At 38.0% G+C, this 22207-nt stretch overlaps 1 protein-coding gene across 21 annotated transcripts in view; it reads right to left on the reverse strand.

Annotated features, from left to right (window-relative positions):
• Positions 1–22207, reverse strand: part of BCAS3 (BCAS3 microtubule associated cell migration factor) — a 611182-nt gene that overhangs the window by 362216 nt on the left and 226759 nt on the right. For all 21 annotated transcript variants that reach the window (XM_070060998.2, XM_089317313.1, XM_070061000.2 and 18 more), the window contains one exon: positions 14777–15041. In XM_070060998.2, the coding sequence (XP_069917099.1) occupies positions 14777–15041 (265 nt within the window). The remainder of the gene's footprint in view (positions 1–14776; positions 15042–22207) is intronic.

Raw genomic sequence — 22207 nt, forward strand, 5'->3', positions numbered from 1 at the left:
AAGCAACAGAAGATGGCCCAAGTCCTTGGGCCCCTGCACCCACATGGGAGACCCGGATGAAGCTCCTGGTTCCTGGCTCCTGGCTTCTGACTGGCCCAGCTCTGGCCATTCTAGATGTTTGGGGAGTGAACCAGCAGATGGAAAACCTCTCTCTCTCTCTCTCTGCCTGTCTCTCCAATACATAAAAAAACTTACAAAAGAGTTAGAAAAAATATTCACAAGATGGAAAAATACAAAAGAGAAGAATAATACAACTGTGAGGAGTTCTACAGAAATATTTTTAAAACTTTATGAAAAGTTTCATACAACTTAGTTTCACAGTCGACCTTAATTACTAACTGAATGGACAAAATCTTCTCTTTAAAAGTGGAAAGGTTATTATTCTTAGCATACTCCAAGATTCTGGGATAAAATAAGTTTATTAAGAGCTGTTGCTCTTAATATTTAAGAAGTTTTTGGAATTTTTAACTCTTTTTAAATATTAGGATTGCAGTTTGATGCCCTTCTAACAACAAAAGGACAAACAAAAGTATAAACTGACAATATTTATATAAAGAAACATGTAGAAATAGAGTCTACATACGACATTTATTTAACACTAGAGAGATAAACCAAATTTTCTGTATAAATAATAATCACAATAAAAATCTTGGACATCTTACTTTAAGATACCAACTATTCTTGAATCTATCATATTAAAGTTCCTTAAAATTTCCCACTCCACAGAATCAAGCTCAATTTTACTATTGGAACTAAGTTATCAGAAGTGAAGCTGTTTAGCCCTAGGTAAAAATCTCGAGAAGTAAACCCCCATAATTTAGCATCTTTGAGACTAAAAACAGAGGAATTAACTCCCTAAAGTATAAGCCTTCATCAAAATTATTTCTTGAAAATATTATATCCTCATCTGACCATGAGTTTCCTACAAGACAATTTCAAGTCTGTTGAAACACAGAATGAAGGGGTCGGCATTGTGGCATAGCAGTTTAAGCCTCTGCCTGCAATGCAGGTATCCCATTTGGGTGCCAGTTTCAGACCCAACTGCTCTACTGATCCAGCTCCCTGCTAATGTACCTGGGAAAGCAGTAGAAAATGGCCCAAGTATTTGGGCCTCTGCACCCACATGGGAGACCAGAAGAAGCTCTGGGTTTCTGGCTTCAGCCTGGTATAGCCTTGGCTGTCACAGCCATTTGGGGAGTGAACTAGCAGATGAAAGATTCTTCTCTCTCTCTGTCTCTCTGTAACTCTGCCTTTCAAATACAAAACCAAAAACAAAAAGCAATTAAAAGATAAGCTTATGATTTTCATTAATAAAGATTTTATACAAACTGTGAAGACTTTTCATATCCACGGGTTTCAAAACTTTTTTCCAGAAAATCACCCCATTTCCCATGAACTTTCTATAGTACCATCATTGCACAAACAGAAGTACTTCACTGTTCAAGGAAAAATATGGAATCCTATCAGCTTGACTCAACAAATATAATTTTGTTATTTGAACTAGTGAACATATGAGATGTGAAAGTATTGAGAATTGGTGAAGAAACAAAAGTAAACACCTTACAACAAGAAGAAATACTGAATTATTTGTAAGATTTAAACTGTGGTTTAACAATTTATACTTGTCTTGAGGAACAATTAAACATTAAAATCAAAGTATTTTCTGTTGAATACAAGTACAGCAGAAAAATGTAAGCAACTTTTCTAACAATCAAAAAAGACACAAGCCACAACAGCAAAGACTTTCTTCTCCCCACAATCTCCAGTACTGCCTCCTCCCCACCGCCCCCACGGAAGCCTTCCTTCTTTTTACCCATGACTGTTAAGGATACTTTCTGGCTCTATTTCAGCATCATGACTCAGGTCATGAGAAGTGTCAAAGATGCATTTCCTTCAGATGGGAAAGAGCAACACATTTTAACAACCATATAAAGACAGGAGTATAGTGCCAAAGGGCCAAATCAGCATTTCTGACAGCAGGAAAGATAAAACCTTTTCCAGTCACATATATTTTATTTCCAGCTTAAAATCATTTAAATATCTGTCCATCAAAATATGCTTACATAATCTGCTTAAGAAAAAAAAACAGGAAACCAATACTTAATTTAGCTGCCTAAATTATCAACAATTTGTGAATGAGAATTGTTCACACGCACAAAATTCAACACAGCATCCCTTATGCATATTAGCAGTTTAAGTCTCTCTCTTCTTCTATATTTACTTTTCCAACAGCATACTCATAAATTAACCTATGTACATAAAAACTCCTTTTATAGAAAATCCTTAAGAATAAGAAGCAGAGAGAGAGGCAACACCTTGATTGAACATCTTTAGGCAAACTGTATCTCCCAAGCAATGGTTCTTCTTCTTTCCCTGTAATTCTACACTATAATAGGAACACTTTTTCCTCATCAGCTACATCACTGTCAGAAAACTACACACACTTATTTATCAGCATTGTCATCTTATTTTTTCCCCTCATGGATGATTTTATACAAGTGGACATGTTTCAGTCCACTCCAAAACTAGACTGAGATATTACTGAACATTTATTAAGCATTCTGTACTGTAGATGATTCTTAACACTGACTATGGAATAGCCTGTCTCTTCCAAAGCTGCCAACAGCAGTGCACACACTAATTCTACTCTGTCCGTTCTGAAGTAGTTTCTCTTTTGTGCCTCATTCTAGCTTTAATATTCTCACCTGCAAAAACACACCTCCCAATGTTAATAACTCTTTCAATGAACCTTACATCCTCTTCCTCTCCTCATTCTCCTCCGAATGCAAAATGCCACTCACCCTATTCTGTGAAGGACCATCATAGTTTCAATTTCTCAGTATGCATAACCTTGGCAAAGCCCTACCCCAGTCTCCCCTTTTGCAGTTTCCAACTATCAACAAACAGATTTCTAGTTGCTACTGAGATTTTAACCTTAAAATAACTCATGCTGGTGCCGTCCAGCAAGACAGTTTTTAAACCTGTTCATTTAAGTCAGTTATTCAGACAATGTTTAATATATATCCTGTGAAGCCTACCCACTCTCTGCTCCTTCCCAAACTTATCTTAATACCAAACCTGAAGTAACATTTTAGGTCTTTATCTAGATTAGCATATAAAGAAATGGACAATTTGTCCACTTCCCAAAATTAGCTATTCCACCCAACTAACCCTTCTCTTTTGGATAGTTTTTATGCTTATTCACTTCAAAAACTAAAAATCTCATTTAAAGAGAATTACTTCTATTTGAATGGAACCAAATCAGAATTATTACTTAATGAAACTCTTGAATGAAAAAAGCAATAGTAAGATATAAACAGTTTTCCAAATCCTTTTTTCTTATTCTCAACTCTACATAAAAATAACCTTAACTCCTTTAGCTCCTGAAAACCAGCTTCTGGTTTACTACCAGAAAATCTATACTACCTCAACCATAACTTGAACAGAGATTAAGAGTCCTTTATGAGGAAACTGACCTAAATGAAAAGATCTCTGAATGGTGACTGGTGTGGGCAAGCAAGTAAAATAACCAGTCTTGTCTGGTAGTCCACTGGGACCTATAAACTGGTATGCCTTTCTCATGTTCAAAGGGTTTCCAATCAGTACCCTAACACTAACTTATTGATTAGCTAGGTAAACACAAAATCATAAAACAATAATAAATTAACAGAATCATCAGCCACTTATCAGTCAACACTTGCCAGACATTGATGTCAATATTTTAAATAACCAGTCTGATGGGGCCTAGTCATAGGTATTTTTTAAATTCATCCAGTATAGGTTTTATGTCAGGGTTGAGAACCATGCTCTAACATCTATGAGGAAAATCAAACCACAACTACTGGAAAAAGAACTCACAAAATAAAGAACTACATGAGGCCAAAAAACCAAAGAACTTACATTATAACTGTTGGGGCTGGTGCTGTGGCACAGCGGGTTAAAACCCCAGCCTGCGGCACCAGCATCCCATATGGGCACTGGTTTAAGTCCCGGCTGCTCCACTTCCAATCCAGCTCCATGCTATGGCCTGGGAGGGCAGTAGAAAATGACTCAAGTCCTTGGGCCCCTGCACCCACATGAGAGACCCAGAAAAAGCTCCTGGCTCTTGGCTTCAGATCTGCTCAGCTCCGGCAACTGTGGTCAATTTGGGGAGTGAACCAGCGGATTGGAAGACCTCTCTCTCTCTCTCTGTCTCTATCTCCCTCTGTAACTCTTTTCAAATAAACAAAATAAATCTTAAAAAACTTTAAAAATTATTAACTATTACTCAAAGAAATAAGTAATCTTAAATCAATGAAATAAAAGAATTTTATAGCAAAACATTCAAAGAAAAAGCATAAGCATATTAAAAAACTGTAGAAATAAAAATGGAATATGATTGGAAGATAAAGTTGAAAAGAATAAAATGGAGAAGAAAGTTAGGGGTTCAATGTAGAAACCCCAATTTTCAACTAAAATTATTTACAGAAAGGGGCGCAGAGAAAATTAGAGATGAGCCAACCAAAGAGGCCTCCAGAGAATGACAAGGAGTGAAGGAGGGAGGGAGGGGAGTGCCTTTTTTCACTGTAGTATTATGGTATTATCAGAGTTTCATAATACATACATATATTTCATCAATTTAATAAAAGTAGTAAAAAGTTAAATAATGGCAATGAACGTCCAGCCAATGGTAACAGAACAGAAAGGATGAGGTTAACTCTTAGTCCTAAGAGTGTCTCAAGGCCTCAGTGATGGAATTTAATCACTCTGGTGAAATAAAGTTCACAGATAACAAGCCCTTAAATAAGAATATATAAAGAAGTAAAAAAAGAAACTTTTAGAACAGCCTAACACCACTTGCCCACATAAAATAACTAAAAAAGTTAACTCTATTCAATTATTTGAATTCATCCACAGGAACTGGTATCTGGATGGAATACTCAAAAAAGGATGTCACTTGATAGTAATATATGTTCAATGTCCAACTCTCTAAGAAAACCCTGAAGAATAAGTTGGATAAGTCACAGGAAAACGTTATAAAAACAAAGAAGAACTATTATAAAATCTAATGCAACATTAACATCAAAGGTATCCCAGGTCGTGCATGGCAGGGTTTCCTTCTGACAATTAAAGTTGAGAAAATATTGCCCTCTAGAGGCATGTCTCATTAACCATTTAAAAGCAATGATTTGGCAATGTAAAATACACATAAAAAGGCAAAACAATTTCATGAGTGGTAAAAAGCAAAACAAGAAATTCTGTGTTAGTTTCATGTGCTAACTACTTTATCTAGCATTTACTTTTAAAACAAACTTACAGAGAAAAATGTAGCATATCCAAAATGGAATACACAGGAAGATAACATATTTCATTCATTTTTAAAAATTTAGGATTAGCTTTTATTGTACTAAATTTTAAAGTTTATTTTGAGGCAAATATCATCTGGATCTTCTAAAGCTACTTCACAGGTGATTATATTGCACTTCAAAACTACACTATTTATGTACCTTCTTCTCAATTTTGAGGTGGAACTAAAACTGGTCTAAAAAATAAATCATATTAAAAATCAAAAACTATACTATCTTTACATAATAGTTCTACTATATTTTTAAGTGAAATTACCTTGTTTTCACAAAGGTGAAAGCTTTTTGATCTAAAGTATTTTAGATCAAAGCTCCTTTGAGAAATTATAAATATTGGGATGAAACATGCAAAATAGGTATAGCTTGGGATACAGTATATGTCAAAACTGGCATAGTAATAGCAAGATTTTTTTAAAGGATGACAAAAGAATTCATAGGAAAACAAGTTCACCAGAAAAATGCTTGGTTTGAAAACAAATCAGTAACAAAACTGCCTCTGAACTAAAAGCAATAAAGTACATGTAATCAGAAAAACCAGGTACTAAATTAAGATCTCCTGAAAGAAGATTTCTCTCTATTTAACATGTATACACTATTTATATACTCTATGTCATATGAGGCATAAAATTTAAAGCAGAGCTACAGTGCACATGATTGATTTTTCCTGGCAAAAATTAAAACATGCACATGGAAACTTCAATCCACAAGTAAACAGTGATGTGGAAAGAGAAGTCAAGAAACATCACATTATTATTGATTCTCTTAAGTAGATGAAACTATATAAGGCTGAAATGTGTGGTTGCTTTGTATTTACAATTGTGATGTGGTCTGTATCAAGAAAACTACTGATCAACAAAAGTAAATAATTACAATAAACCATCAAATGAAAGCTATAAACAGAGACTCTGAGTGGTAAGAAGAATGCCTCATACAGATGCTGAAAAGAAAAATGATACTGCCAGTTTTTAAAAGCACTTCACTGCAGTAAGAAGGCCCAAGTCTAAGGAACCAGAGGCCTCCACCAAAGGTCTCAGAGTCCATCTGGAAACAGGAGAATCTGGCTGTCCAAAGCTCTGACTCAAAAATGACTCCTCCTCAGAGGATGAATGGATTAATGGAAAAGGAGACACTTCTGAGAACTCTGTAGAACTACAGCAGTGAATCCAAGAGCCCTCTGTCAACTAGATGGAAATAGCAGAAACAAAACAAATCCCTTAACAATCCTAAGACACACTATATTCCCGAGCCTAAAATGGAAAAATAAATAAAAGGCAAATTCTCAAAAATGGGTGGATTAATTTATCAAGTGATGCATCCTGATGCACAAAATTAAAATGAGCAAAAACAGATTCAAATAATAAAATAATACTGCCATCCCACTCAGTTTTGCTATCTACTCATTCAGAAACCAAAAGTCAATTTATATATAGATATATATAAGGCCCAACAATGATATAAAAGCTTGCACAAAAGAAGTTCATGATTATCTTTCATCTACTCATTATCTATCAAATTGCTCATTCCCTTTATGTTGCAGATAAGAATCACTATATCAAACTTAAGAAAAATTAGAAAATCTGATATTAGCAGCTGCCCCAATGATGATACTAATGATATCAGCTAAATTTTTACTGAGCATTTGATATGTGCCACATCCTCTTCAAAGTGCTTTGAGCTTCACAGTAACACTTGAAGGTCAGTATCACTATCTACATTCTGCAAATAGAAAACTGAGTTCCAAAACGAAAAAAGAAATAAAACAGAAAAAAGAAAAACACACAGAAAGAAAGAAAAAAAGAAAAGACAAGACTGAGTTCCAGGTGGATTGATAATTTGTCTAAGCTTACACCATTAAAAGTCATCAAGAATAAACTACCCTAGGGAGTCTAACTCTGGGGCCTTCAAGTGCCTTGCCAACAAGTTTATAGATTAGTAATAGACAACCTCAAAAATAACAGGGAGAGGGCACTCCACGTAGGAGAGTTTGGATTTGCTTCCCAGCTCTGGCTTCTGACTTCAGCTTCATGCTAACACAGAGCCTGGGAGGCTGCAAATGATGGTTCCTGGTGTTCCTGCCACAGTGTAGGAGACCTGGATTACGTTCCCAGCCTCTTGCTTGGACCCTCTTGGCCACCACAGGTATTTGGAGATTGAGCTAGCAGACCGGGGAGTTCTCTCTCTCTCTTTGTCTCTCTCTCTGCCTGCGTCTCAAATAAACAAAAATGAAATAAACATAACTTTTAAAAACTAGTAAGTGAGGCCAGCGCCGCAGCTCACTAGGCTAATCCTCCGCCTTGCAGCGCCGGCACACCGGGTTCTAGTCCCAGTTGGGGCACCGGATTGCCCCTCTTCCAGGCCAGCTCTCTGCTGTGGCCAGGGAGTGCAGTGGAGGATGGCCCAAGTGCTTGGGCCCTGCACCTGCATGGGAGACCAGGAGAAGCATCTGGTTCCTGGCTTCGGATCAGCACAGCACGCCGGCCGCAGTGCACCAGCCGTGGCAGCCATTTGGGGGGGTGAACCAACGGAAAAAGGAAGACCTTTCTCTCTGTCTAACTCTGCCCGTCCAAAACACACACACACACACACACACACACAAAACTAGTAAGTGAAAAGCACTAAGACCATCAGTACAGATAAAGGATATATTGAAAAAGGAAACATGAACTTCCATACTTTTTCATAAAGGGAGAAAACATAAAGCTCACCAGCCATTTCCATGCGAAGACAAAAGCAACCTCCTCTTTCCCCCAAACTTTCCCCCATTTCCCTGATCTCTTTTATACCATTTCTTTTTGTCTTTTAATTTTTATTAAAATCAACTTGGACCAGACCTTCATCACTCTAGCAAAGTTGTTTTTAATCACATTCACATGTCCTATTTCACTACATTTAATTCTCTTCTATTTCTCAGGTCATAGCTTCATTTACCTACTAGTAAAATTGAACACATTAATCAATCTCTTCTCTGTTCAAAACCTTCTTCACTTGGGCTCTAGAATTCTCCCATATGGCTTTCCTTTTTTATGTTGTTGGCTAGTTAATCTTGGAGGGCAGAAGGGCTCAGTCCCAGGACATCTCTATCTTATTCTCACTCACTCAACAGGTGATCTCATCCTGCTTCGGGTTTCAACTTCCATCCAAACATTTATCTTCATACAAACGAATGCTTTCCACTGAACTATATAACCAACAACCTACTCACCATCAAGCAGAGGTCAAAGAAACATCTTAACATGTCCAAAATTTCTGATCCTTTCCCCACCCTCAAACCTCAAACTTTATCCACAGCATTTTGCATTTCATTTGCTAGCAACCCCATTCTTTCAGTTGTTCAGACCAAAAGTGTTACTGCTCACTCTGACTCTTCTGTTCTTTCATGCTTGAAATAACATACACCAGAAATCCTGATAACCCTAACATAAAAAACCCAGTGACTTTGCAGAACCCCCATTATAAACATTGATTGTTCAACAAAAATAAGAGAAAGAAGGGAGGGAGGGGGAGAGAAGCATGATCATGCAAAGTTCATCTTTCAGCAGGATTTTTGCAATACTCTTCTAACTGGACTCGCTAGGTTTCCACACTTACCCACCTACTGATGATACATTCTCAATAAAGATCTCCATTCTGACTTTGCTAAAACACAGGACTTTCATGTCAGTCTTATTCTCAAAGCCTTCCATAGCCACCCCTCTTACTCGGAGGAAAAGTCGAAGGTTAACATTCCAGGCCACAGTTCCTCCCCGATTTCATCACCTATTGTGCACCTTGCACACTATACTTCAGCCACACTGGCCTTCCTGCCTTTCCTTCAACACTGTAGGCACATTCCCACCTCAAAATAATTTCACACAGGCTGTAGCTATCTGCATGACTTTCTCCCTTGCTTTCATCAGGTCTTTGCTCAAATGTCATCACAGTGAAGCCTACAGGAAGCATACTAACTTCAAACTGCAATATTCTCCAGGCATTCCCTATTCTCCACTTCCTTCCCTTATTTTTCTCCACAGCTCCATGAGAACAGAGAAGTTTTTTACTTTCCTTCAGTGACATATTGCTTGAGCTCATGACAATGCCTAGACACAAGAAATATCAATTAACCCTTTATAGACTCTAAAATAAAAAGCAATCTTACCATGAGTGAAAAGCTCTTCGTCTTGGAAAATTAAAATAAAAAAATACTGCTTTCCTTAGAACAACTTCTAAAGACATTTTAAAAATCTGATGTGAGGCGGTGTTGTGGCACAGCTGGTAAAATCACTGGATGTGACACTGGCATACCATGCGAGTACAGATTCCAGTCCCAGCTGTTATACTTCCAATCCAGCTCCATGCTAATGGCCTGGGAAAGCAGTGAAGGATGGCCCAAGTGCTTGGGCCCTGCCATACATTGGGAGGCCCCAGATGGAGGCCCAGGCTCCTGGCTTGAGCCTGGCCCCAGAACTGGCTGTTGCAGCCATATCGGGAAGGAACCAGCAGGGAGAAGATCTGTGTGTGTGTGTGTGTGTGTGTGTACGTACGTGTGTCCCTTTCACTCTGTTATACCACTTTTCAAATAAATTTTTAAAATTTTAAAAACCAAAAACGGCCAGCGCCACGGCTCACTAGGCTAATCCTCCGCCTAGCGGCGCCGGCACACTGGGTTCTAGTCCCGGTAGGGGCGCCGGATTCTGTCCCGGTTGCCCCTCTTCCAGGCCAGCCCTCTGCTGTGGCCAGGGAGTGCAGTGGAGGATGGCCCAGGTGCTTGGGCCCTGCACCCCATGGGAGACCAGGAAAAAAGCACCTGGCTCCTGGCTCCTGCCATCGGATCAGCGCGGTGCGCCGGCCACAGCGCGCCAGCCGCGGCGGCCATTGGAGGGTGAACCAACGGCAAAGGAAGACCTTTCTCTCTGTCTCTCTCTCTCACTGTCCACTCTGCCTGTCAAAAAAAAAAATAAAAATAAAAAAATAAAAAAATTAACCAAAAACATGATGTAAAGCCACAGAGGTCACATTTTGCCAACTTCTGTGCAGGGTGGCAAGACACAATAGGATTTTTCTTTAAAGAAGTCAATCCAACAGGAAACACAGATGTACCAATGAATTCCCATATTATAAGACAAAAGTATGCACAGTAAACCAAAAGTGAAGTTGACACATGCAATACCACATCAAGAGAAGACTTAAGAGAGAGACTGTTATTTCAGCTGCCTTAGTAGGCAATCAAAGGCATAATAATTATTTGAAGAACAGAAAACTACACAAATAGGAAAGTCACCCTCAAAAATCAATACACCTGGCATATTCAGCAAAGAGTAAAGAACTCAAATCATGATGGCACAAGAGGATAGGAAGATGAGGCATTTCCTCACATTCTAAGATTATGGTGTGACATAAGCAGAAAATTGGCATATAATTAGAAAGGTAACGAATTAAACTGAAGTACAGTTAAACTATTAAAAACAATGTTATACTATAATGTTAATGTTACAATAACATACAATCACATATAATTTCAAAGCTGTGATGAGCACAAAAGATATATCAAACCATTAAATAATTTAACACATTCACAATACATATTTAATAATAAAGTGCTTGAAAAGTTCACAAAAAATGGAATCAGAAGCATAGTCTTGATGAAAGGATTTTTAAGTCCAAGTATAAATTCTTTCACAACACAGAGTTCCCACGTATGACTGATAAAAAAGTTTTCTGTGCCAAAACAAATTCACACTTTTAATTCTATTTTTCTCACATCTAACATGACATCAAAACTACTGTGTTTTCTACTGGTACCAAAAACACAAGTACTGCTGGTACTGTGGCCATGTATTTTCTATATCCGTATTGAAAAGAGATACTTACTTTTGGCTAGAGGACAATGAATATAAAGAAGTACTTTTTTTCTATCTCCTTTCATGAATCTCATGGTGGGAACCCTTCATCTAGACTAAGCTCCATCCAACAAGATAGGAAATGAAAAGCAGTATTTGTAAAGAATATATTTCAAATAAATAAACATCCTCTGGAAAGATAGATAAAATAATCCTAACCTGACTGGATTGACTCCAAAAGTAAAAAGGAAATACCCCTATATCAACTGTTATTTAACAGTTTCCTTGACTTTGCTAAAAGGAGCACAGATGAACACTGGTACCAGGGCCAAAACATGATTCATTTTCAAGATGAATCCCTCCCTGTGCAAAGGTTTACATTGTCTTTAACCACCATCAGACTGTTTACCCACACAAACTGTAAATACATCATTTTTAGAACCAACCCAACAACAATGCCCATGTTGTTTTGACATGTTAAGATACAAAAATAAAATGGAGAAAAATGACCACCACTCCAATGACTATACTTCAAAAATGAGAAAAACTACATAGCAATGGGGAGAAATGTGTTATCCAGGGAAACACACCTCTTGAAACTCACTGCTTTCAGAAGGGAATCTTAAGTACAGCATCATTTTCAGTGCTGAATCTCCCCTCTGAAATTTCTGTGAAAACACCAGAAAACCTAGGAAAGCACTAAGCTTAGGGAAAACAGCATATTCTGACTTTGAATTCAAGTATTATTCTTAAGCTAACGTCCTTTTACAAAAATATAAAACCTTTCATTGACTGGCCCTTTGACACTTTTGATAAAAACATATTGAGAGGCCAGCGCCGCGGCTCACTAGGCTAATCCTCCACCTAGCGGCGCCAGCACACCGGGTTCTAGTCCCGGTCGGGGCGCCAGATTCTGTCCTGGTTGCCCCTCTTCCAGGCCAGCTCTCTGCTGTGGCCCAGGAGTGCAGTGGAGGATGGCCCAAGTACTTGGGCCCTGCACCCCATGGGAGACCAGGAAAAGCACCTGGCTCCTGCCATTGGATCAGCGCAGTGCGCCAGCCGCAGCGCGCCGGCTGTGGCGGCCATTGGAGAGTGAACCAACAGCAAAGGAAGACCTTTCTCTCTGTCTGTCTCTCTCACTGTCCACTCTGCCTGTCAAAAAATTTAAAAAAAATAATAATAAAAACATATTGAGAGGTATTTGGTTGCAGTCATTTAATATCTGTCTTTCTCTTTGGAGTAGAAGACACAAGAACGCATTGTGTGTGTGTGCATGTGTGTGTGTGTACATCATACCTAAAAACTGGCACAGATTTTTGTCATGTGGTTTACTCAGTTAAAAAAAAAAAAAGAGGAATGGGAAGAAAATCAAAGGTAAAAAGAGGTCTTCCAGAAGTTCATGAAAATTTTTTTGCACCAAGATAAACAAATTTGTTCCACAAAACTTGTAAACTACACTTCTGCATCTGTGAGTTGTCTTGTTGACCTAGCTGCTGCACATACACATTGAATCTCTCTCAAAAAAAGTCACCTGGCACCGGGTAAGCCCTGGCTTCAACTTGCTGCTGATTCTATCCTGGAAGGTAACAAGTGAAAATCAAGTACTTGAGTCCTAAGTGTTACTCCAGGATCCTGGTTTTGGATTGGTCCAGCCCCAGCTGATATGCACATTTGGGGAGTGAACCAGCAAATGGAAGGTATCTACCACCATCCCCATTTCCCCACCCTATTGCTTTGTCTTCCAAATAAATAAGTTCAATTTTCTAAAAACAAAAATATTCATCACAAAGAATCCTTAAAGAATCTATACTACATACTTAAATACCAGTTTTTTGGCACAATACTTAAATAGAGATTCTACATATTTGAGTTATAGTAGTTCCCTTCAGGATACATGTACACTCTCACAGAAAGTTTTCAAGAATGATGGAAAATATAGTCTGTATAAACTAAAAACATACATGTAGACACAAATAATACTGAACAAGTATTACAAAATTATATGTAATGTGGTCAACACAGAAGCTGAAACAATAAAAGTGGGTATATACTCAAAAGAATTGCAAACAAGTAAATAAATAAATGTATACACATGTTCATAACAACATTAGTCACAAAAGCCAAAAGGGAAAAAAAGTATGGGTTTAGCCTAGTAGTTAAGACACAGGTCAAGGTGCCCACATCCCATATCAGAATGCCTGAGTTCATTTCTTGGCTGACTCCTGACTTGAACATTTTGCTAATACAAACCCTGGTTTGTAGTAGTAATGGCTCAGGTAATTTTCTGCCACCCACATGGGAGTCCTGGATTGAATTTCAAAATCCTGGCTTTGGCCATGGCCCAGCTCCAGCTGTTATAAGCACTTGGAGTATGAACCAGCAGATGGAAGTTCACTTTCTCTGTTGCACTGCCTCTCAATAAATGAATAAATTTTTAAAATAGAAGGATGGAAAACAAACATCAATGGATGGATAAATGGATAAACTGGGTTATCTTACTATCTAAAACTGCCTGATCTTGAAAATCTAAAATGGTTATCCATTAAGGAGAATCTACAACACTCCAGGTAGAGTCATCTAATGTCCACATTGTCTTCATGATAATAAAACAGTAGCACCACTATGGTGTTATCTCACAAAATTAAGATTCATATATGAATTTCCACTCAAAATGAGTAGATATATTTATACCAAGAAACAAGTAGAAAAAACTTCATTGCATCATTATTCCTACCAACTCTAAATCAAAAACACAACAAATATACTTCAGTAGTTATAGAAAGGATAAACAAATAGAAGCATATTTGAACAGTGGAAAAATTAAAGTAATGGAAATAAGTGAACTAAAACTACTCACAACAACATGAATGAATCTCACCAATATAATGTGAAAGGAAATCAAATATCCCAAAATATAAATGACACTTGTATAAAATGGGAACAAACTCTACTCTATATAAGGGAAGATTCTAATTTTTTTTAAAGTCAGCATGTGATAACTAGAAGAGAAATAACTGTGGTTTAATGGTATGGGGCACAAAAAATGTGGGAATTCTGACAATGTTTCATTTATTGACTGGGAGGAAGATTACACAACTATTTGCTCTAAGATCTAACACCAATATACACCTTTGTTTTTCCTGTAACATTCTGGTAGAAATCACGCAGAGAAATACCTCAACATAAAAAGCAAATGCTGTTCTTCCTAAAATATACATGAAGCATGACTATTCCTCTCCAAAAATGAGTAATTCTAAGGAATTATACTCTCAGAACTGACCCATTAAAGACAGAACATGGGAGAAGAGATATGCAGAACGATGTTAAAGTCTCCAAAGTTAAGAGAACATTCTCACACTTCAAATGTCCTAAACATACCAAATATCATTTATATACCAAAAAATACAGGCAGTTAAAATAATATGGTCAAAACAACTGGTACCATATTGGCTTCAATTTATTAAATGACTTAATAAATAAGAATATCTAAAACGAGCCCAAGAGTTTATCTTTAAATGAACAGATAATAAAAAGTTTTAATTAATTCCAGACCTCTAAAATTAAGAACAAAGAAGGGAGACTGGAGTGAGTAGTAGAAAAGGAAAAAATTAGGTTTACCATGTAGGGGTGAGCCAGAAGGACTGCTTGAGAGGCCTGGAACAGGGCTACAGCGACCTCCCTGCTTAGACGTCAATTCTTGTTCAATCTCTTCCAGTCCAGCACTCTTCTGGAAACGGCTCATGCGATTCACTACTCGTGGTGATGTGTGTGTTCGAACACAAGGCTGGCCCCCATAGGGGTTGATGGGGAACACGTGGGAAGTACCCCGGAGGGTACTAACTACAACCCAGCGACAGTCATGGCTGAAGCAGATGTCTTGTACCTAGAAATGAGATAAGACATAATGATGGCTGAAACTATTCAGAATATTATACATCAACAAAATTTCATGAAGAGCAAATCACAAATATAAAAAAACTGTGTTCTGGGGCTTGTGCTGCTTCAAGTCCTGGCTGTTCTTTGATCTAGCTCTCTGCTGTGGTCTGGGAAAGCAGCAGAAGATGGCCCAGGTCCTTGGGCTCCTGCACCCGTGTGGAAGACCCGGAAGAAGCTCCTGGCTCCTGGCTTCGGATTAGCTCAGGTCCAGCTACTTCGGCCATTTGGGGACTGAACCAGCAGATGGAAGACCACTCTCTTCTGTATCTACCACTCTGTCTTTCAAACAAATAAAATAAATTGTAAACACACACACACACACACACACACACACACAGTGTTCTACAGAAGAGGTTCACAATGAATACTGATCAAAACTCGATTCAAAGATTCTACAAAATTTAGAGGAGGAATTCTGGCCTTAGTGCATTGTGTGCCAAGTCAGAAAACAGTGCCTACACAGTTTCATCCTATTGATCTTAGGAGCTATAAGACAAAATATATGAGTCAGGTTTATTTTTCTAAATGATTTTGGCTTCCAATAAGCACAGAAGGGTAAAAATTTTAAAAGTGTACTATATAGGGCCGGCGCCGCGGCTCACTAGGCTAATCCTCCACCTTGCAGCGCCAGATTCTGTCCTGGTTGCCCCTCTTCCAGGCCAGCTCTCTGCTGTGGCCCGGGAGTGCAGTGGAGGATGGCCCAAGTGCTTGGGCCCTGCACCCCATGGGAGACCAGGAGAAGTACCTGGCTCCTGCCATCGGATCAGCGCGGTGCACCGGCTGTAGCGCACTGGCCACGATGGCCATTGGAGGGTGAACCAACGGCAAAGGAAGACCTTTCTCTCTCTGTCCACTCTGCCTGTCAAAAAATTTTAAAAAAAAAGTGTACCATATAATTGAGCCAGAATTAATTCAATAAATATTTACTGGACACTATGCTAAGCACTGGCAACAATGAGGTAAACGAGAAACAACCACTGTGCTTACAGTAAAACAGGAGGACAAGACATAAATACTCAGGAAACTAAAATACATATCAAGTGAAAAAAACTGTTTTGTGTACCAGGCTCAGTAGAAATACGAAGAAAGGGAAATGCTAACTCTGCCTCTGAGATCAGGTTTTCACCTCTGTTCCCTACAAGATGGTGGCCGTAAAACGTAAGGAGCAGACCAAAGAGCATCAGAATAGGCAATGGTTCTGGAACTGACATTTGAAGTAAGATACTTACAAGGAAAGGAGAGCCACTCCAATTTATATATGTTTAGACATTCCACATTAGATATACATTTACATATGTGCCTTATAAATGGAAGGCAAAAGCCAGAGCAAGGTGTGTTTGGATTTTATTTAAGAAATAGTAGAGTCAAAATTTCAGTTTTGGAAAGTTGCTTCTGCAAATAAAATGAGAAGGAGTAGATTTGTAAGAGGAAAATGAGGCAGGAAATGACTTCCAGAATCAGCTACAGATCTCTGAAGACATGGAAGATGGAGAAGAGAGAAGGCCTAAAAACACTAAATGCACAGACACACAGCAGCAATACGCATGTATGGTCAGTGGTTGGCCCCTTCCCTTTTCACTAATGGACTACAAAGCCCTCCAGGACCTACAGCCTCTGTTGTCTGTCACAACTCGATTCTGCCCTCGTACTGTCAAACCAGACATAGAAAATATGTAAACAAATCAAGGAAGCTATGAATTAAGTAGAAGTCCTCAAAGCAAAGAAGTACTTCTCAATATATTAGACATTCAAATAAGCCTGCTCCACATATTTACCAACGCACAAGTTTCTAAAAGACCCTGGAAAGTCTTAAATAAAAAATAAATGTTTGTTTAATGTATCAAGGCAAAAACTTAATTGGTAGACTATTCATAACAAACAGGAATACATGGACAAACCCAAAATTCAACCACGTCTGCCCAACTTGATTAATGCTAACACATCATAATGGTACAATAATGTTATAATGGAAAATAATACTGAAAGCTGACGAACTTAAAACACAGCATTTCACACAAAAAGTTGTCTCACAAGCATATAACCTGTATAGTTTGCTTACAATAACTTTCAGTTTAACAGACTTTTCTATTAAATAGGTTAGGAGCCTATTAAAAGAAAGAGTAGAAGGAGGTGAAAAGTGAAATAAAGGGAATGTTAGCTCAAAAAAAAGTATAAATAGTGAATACTAGAGAAGAAAATAATAGTGCCTTAAGAATTTAGTATCAATATTCAAATGCATTCCCACATGCCGGAGTCAAACACAAAGAAAAATACCTTCAGGATTATTGAGTAATTTATGCTTCATCCATAGGGCATCTGACACACATTATCTAAAACTTTTTTTCCACAACACTTATATTCAGATCTCTTCCTGTACTATCAACAAAAATGACTTACCTTATTTCACATCTAAAAAATGCTTGTGATATGAAGTGTTTTTAACAATCAGTATCAAGAGAGGAAGACAGAATTCTACCTAATGCTTACTTAGAAAACTGCTGTTGAAAAAGTGATTCTGCTCTATGACCCTGAAGACACATTAGTAAACATATATGGGCAGAGAAGGGTTGTTAAAGATAATAGCTGTCAGGAGAACTAGAATAATCCTTTAAATTATATCACAGAGGATAACAAGTCACATATCCACAAAACAGAAATGATAAAAATGTCAGTATCACTAAACTAGCTGGGTGATTTTTCATATGCCATTAAGTAAAACAAAACAAAAAGTATTAAAATATCAGTATAATAATAAAGTGATGACATCATTTATATAATTTTTGGACCTTAATTTTGGAATGTTAATGCTAGTCAAGATTTTCTCATCACAAAAAAGGAGAGGTTAGACTGGAGTCCCATCTATGATTTAGTTCTATAGTATTAAATATAATTATACAGATTGGGCAACTATTATTTTTTTTAAAAAAGGAGAGAGAGAGAGAAAACAAGTATAGGAGTCACTCATTACTCAAACTCTTCCTATCAAATTTAGGGACAAAATTATTGAGATAATTATATTTAAAGAGCTTCACCACTAATATTGTGAACTCAGGAAGTAAGTGCTCCTGGCTGGCTGTATTTCAATATGCTTTTAAATTGAAACAGAAAATGAATGTGGATATGAGACAAGTGCAGGTTTCTTTCAAAGTTGGGATTTATAATCTTTTTCTCTAAGGGACCACATGGGAAAATCTTAGGCATTACAGGTCAGGGAAAAATGTCCTGAGGCCTACATTATCAGAACCCAGAGAAAATAATCTTCAAACAAATTTTTATTCACAATGGTTAAAATATAATAATAATCCAGTACACTTCCCATTGCAATATAAAAACTATATTGCAATGAGAAAGATGAAATTCTTTCATACTGAGGGTTAGTATTTTGCTTTTAAGGTTCAACGCAAGTGTTATACAATACTCATCTGCAAAAATCATGCTGGTGATATATATGAAAACAATCAAAGGGCCACCATGAGCCACAGCTTGCTGACTCAATTTATATCATCATCATGGTGGTGAATGTAGACTTGAACAGATTCACTGACCTCAAAAGTAGAAAAAATTACAGAAATCGAAAGTCAAAGGCAAAAAAACATAAGATATCCTCAGGTCCACAAGTAGGATTGCTATAGTTTAGAAGAATCTCCACCGTAAAGAGGAGACTTTACAGAAAACTTTAACACAAGAAGAACTAATACATGACATGACCTAGGAACATGAGATAAATGAAATGAAAGTACATTTGAAATTCATGCCATTTCTACATGGAAGTAGAAAGGCTTAAAACAAAAAACAGAAAAGTGACAGTTTGATTAAAACCTAAAATCTCTGTTCCTTATTTATCCTTTTTCTTTTAAATATTTATTTATTTATTTGAAAGACAAGAGTTACAGAGAGAGGGACAGACAGAGAGAGGGATCTTCCAATACTGGTTCACTCCCTAGATGGCTGCAACAGCCAGTGATGGCCCAGGAGGAAGCCAAGAGCCAGGAGCTTCTTCCAGTTGTCCCACATGGGTGGCAGAGGCCCAAGCACTTGGGCCATTTTCTGATGCTTTCCCCAGAACATTAGCAGGGAGCTGGATCAGAAGGGAGCACCCAGGATACAAACCAGCACCCATATGGGATGCCGGAGTAGCAGGCAGTGGTTTACCTGCTATGCCACAATGCTAGCCCCTCCCTTACCCTTTTTCAAATTGAGGAAGCATGAGGTTGTCATCCATGAGCCTCAGTGAAAAATAAAACATAATCTTTCATACCTAAAATATGCAAAAGAAGACTAGCGACCTAAAAGGATTTTGGTAAAAATTGAGCTAGTACATGAAAGCAAATAAACCAGTATCTGGAATGTCTTAAAAGTAATAATTTTGAGTTGCTACTGTGTCAATAAAATGGCAATAATGTTATATAAGTTTGAAATATTCCTCACAACTACTAACAATGAAAGACTCTGCAAATATAAGACTTAGTTTAGCTCACAAACTAACTTGAATTCATGGAGATATTAATTCTTATTTATTTGTCTAAACAGACTGCTACCAGAATTTGAAACAAGAATTTTATCTTATAGATTACCTTTTCTTTTCCTCTACTTAATAGAGGATATGTATATAAGTTATGAAAAGACAGAAGAAGAAGTGAGTTCCAATAAGCTGTAGGAATATATGGGAAAGGGGGAGGGGTATACAGACAGCTAAAAAGAGATGATCACAGACAGGGAAGAGCAAGGTCTGAATTCTACTCCTCAAACTTCTGACGTGTCTGAAGTTGGGAACACAAATACTTTAAGTATATCTGAGGTTTAAATAAAATCCATTTTTAAAGATGCCTATAATACTTCTGAGTTTCCCTGACACCGATCACAAATACTTCCTTCATCAAAGAAATAAAATCATACACAGAATATGTTTTCTGGTGATAATGCAATCAAACTGCAAATCAGTAAGTAAAGGAAAAATCACTAGACAGATGGCAACTGAACAACACACTTCTAAATAATTCATAGATTAAATGTAAAGACTGAAAAGGAGTAACAAAATCGACAGAAATGAACAAAAAATGAAAATATCTTAGCAAATATGAAAACAATGCAGCACTGTGGGAAAATTATCCCTCTAGATACATAAATGGGAAACAATAAAGGAATCAAAGGCCGGCGCCGCGGCTCACTAGGCTAATCCTCCGCCTAGCGGCGCTGGCACACCGGGTTCTAGTCCCGGTCGGGGCGCCGGATTCTGTCCCGGTTGGCCCTCTTCCAGGCCAGCTCTCTGCTGTGGCCAGGGAGTGCAGTGGAGGATGGCCCAAGTGCTTGGGCCCTGCACCCCATGGGAGACCAGGAAAAGCACCTGGATCCTGGCTCCTGCCATCGGATCAGCGCGGTGAGCCGCAGCAGTGCGCCGGCCGCGGTGGCCATTGGAGGGTGAACCAACGGCAAAGGAAGACCTTTCTCTCTGTCTCTCTCTCTCACTGTCCACTCTGCCTGTCAAAAAAAAAAAAAAAAAAAAGGAATCAAATCAATAATCTAACAAATACTGGACTGAGGGATAGGCAAAGAATTTTTAAGCTTTATTTAAAAGCATATCCCATAAAGAAATTTGCTACCTTGGATCTTAATAAACTAAAAAATTTTTGCTTTCCAAGAGCCCATGTCTCTAGTAGATGAACAGCTGTAAAAGAACAAAAAAAAAAAAAAAAACTAATAATTTAAAAATCGATCACTTCTTAACTGGATTGCTTGTTTTGTTGTTCATGAATGTCTTGAGCTCTTAACCCTTTATCAGTTGTATAGCTTGCAAATATTTCCTCCCATTTTGTCGGCTGCCTCTTCACTTTGCTGAGTGTTTCTTTTGCAGTATATTAGATTCTCAGCTTGATGTAATCCCATTTGTCAATTTTTGCTTAGATTCTGCTTCTAGAGTTAAGAAATGGGCAAAGGACTTGAACAGGCATTTTTCAAGATAGAAAATTCAAATGGCCAACAGACACTTGAAAAAAAATACTCAGGATCACTAGCCATTAGGGAAATGCAAATCAAAACCATGGTGAGGTTTCACTTTAGTCCTGTTAGAATGGCTCACATACAGAAATCAACAAACAACAAATCCTGGTGAGAATGTGGGGGAGAAGGTACTCTGGTCCACTGTTAGTGGGAATGTAAACCGGTGCAGCCATTGTGGAAGACATTATGGAGATACATCAGAAATCTGTATAAAGACCTATTATATGATCCAGCCATTTCATTCCTGGAAATTTACCCAAATCAAAAGAAATCAGTATATGAAAGAGTTATCTGTACCCCTATGTTCAATGCAGCACAATTCACAATAGTTAAGATATGAAATCAACCCAGATGTTCATCAATAGTTGAGTGGATAAAGAAATTATGGTATATACACACTATGGAATACTACTCAGCTGTAAAAAAAAATTAATAATGAATTACGTCTTTTGCAACAAGACAAATGCAACTGCAAACCATTATACTTAATAAAATAAGCCAGTCCCCAAAAGACAGATATCATATGTTTTGTTTTTTTAAAGATTTATTTTTTATTTATTTGAAAGACAGAGTTACAGAGAGAGGTAGAGCTAGAGAGAGAGAGAGAGAGGTCTTCCATCCGCTGGTTCACTCCCCAGATGACTGCAATGACAAGAGCTGAGCTGATCCAAAGCCAGGAGCCAGAAGCCAGGAGCCTTCTCCAGGTCTCCCATGTGGGTGCAGGGCCTAAGGACTTAGGCCATCTTCCAGTGTCTTCCCAGCCACAGCAGAGAGCTGGACTGGAAGTGGAGCAGCTGGGACTCGAACTGGCATTCATATGGGATGCCAGGGCTGCAGGATGGGGCTTTAACCCGCTATGCCACAGCTCTGGCCTCCAGACAGCATATGTTTTTCCTGATCTGAGGTAACTAATACAGTACCTGAAATGTAATGTACTGGCGTGAAACAGACATTCTGAGATTCCATGATTGTTTATTGCCCTTGTCTCTTCCGTTGAGGAACAGTGTTTTTGTTTTGTTTTCTCTTCATACTATTTGTTGAACTCTTTTACTTAGTGTAGGGTTAACTATATGATCATTAAGCAGACTGAAAATAGATCTTTGTTAAAATTAAGAG

This window comes from Oryctolagus cuniculus, chromosome 17 (assembly GCF_051225735.1).
Source record: "Oryctolagus cuniculus isolate XC-2025 breed Fujian yellow rabbit chromosome 17, ASM5122573v1, whole genome shotgun sequence".
NCBI classification, from domain to species: Eukaryota; Metazoa; Chordata; class Mammalia; order Lagomorpha; family Leporidae; genus Oryctolagus; species Oryctolagus cuniculus.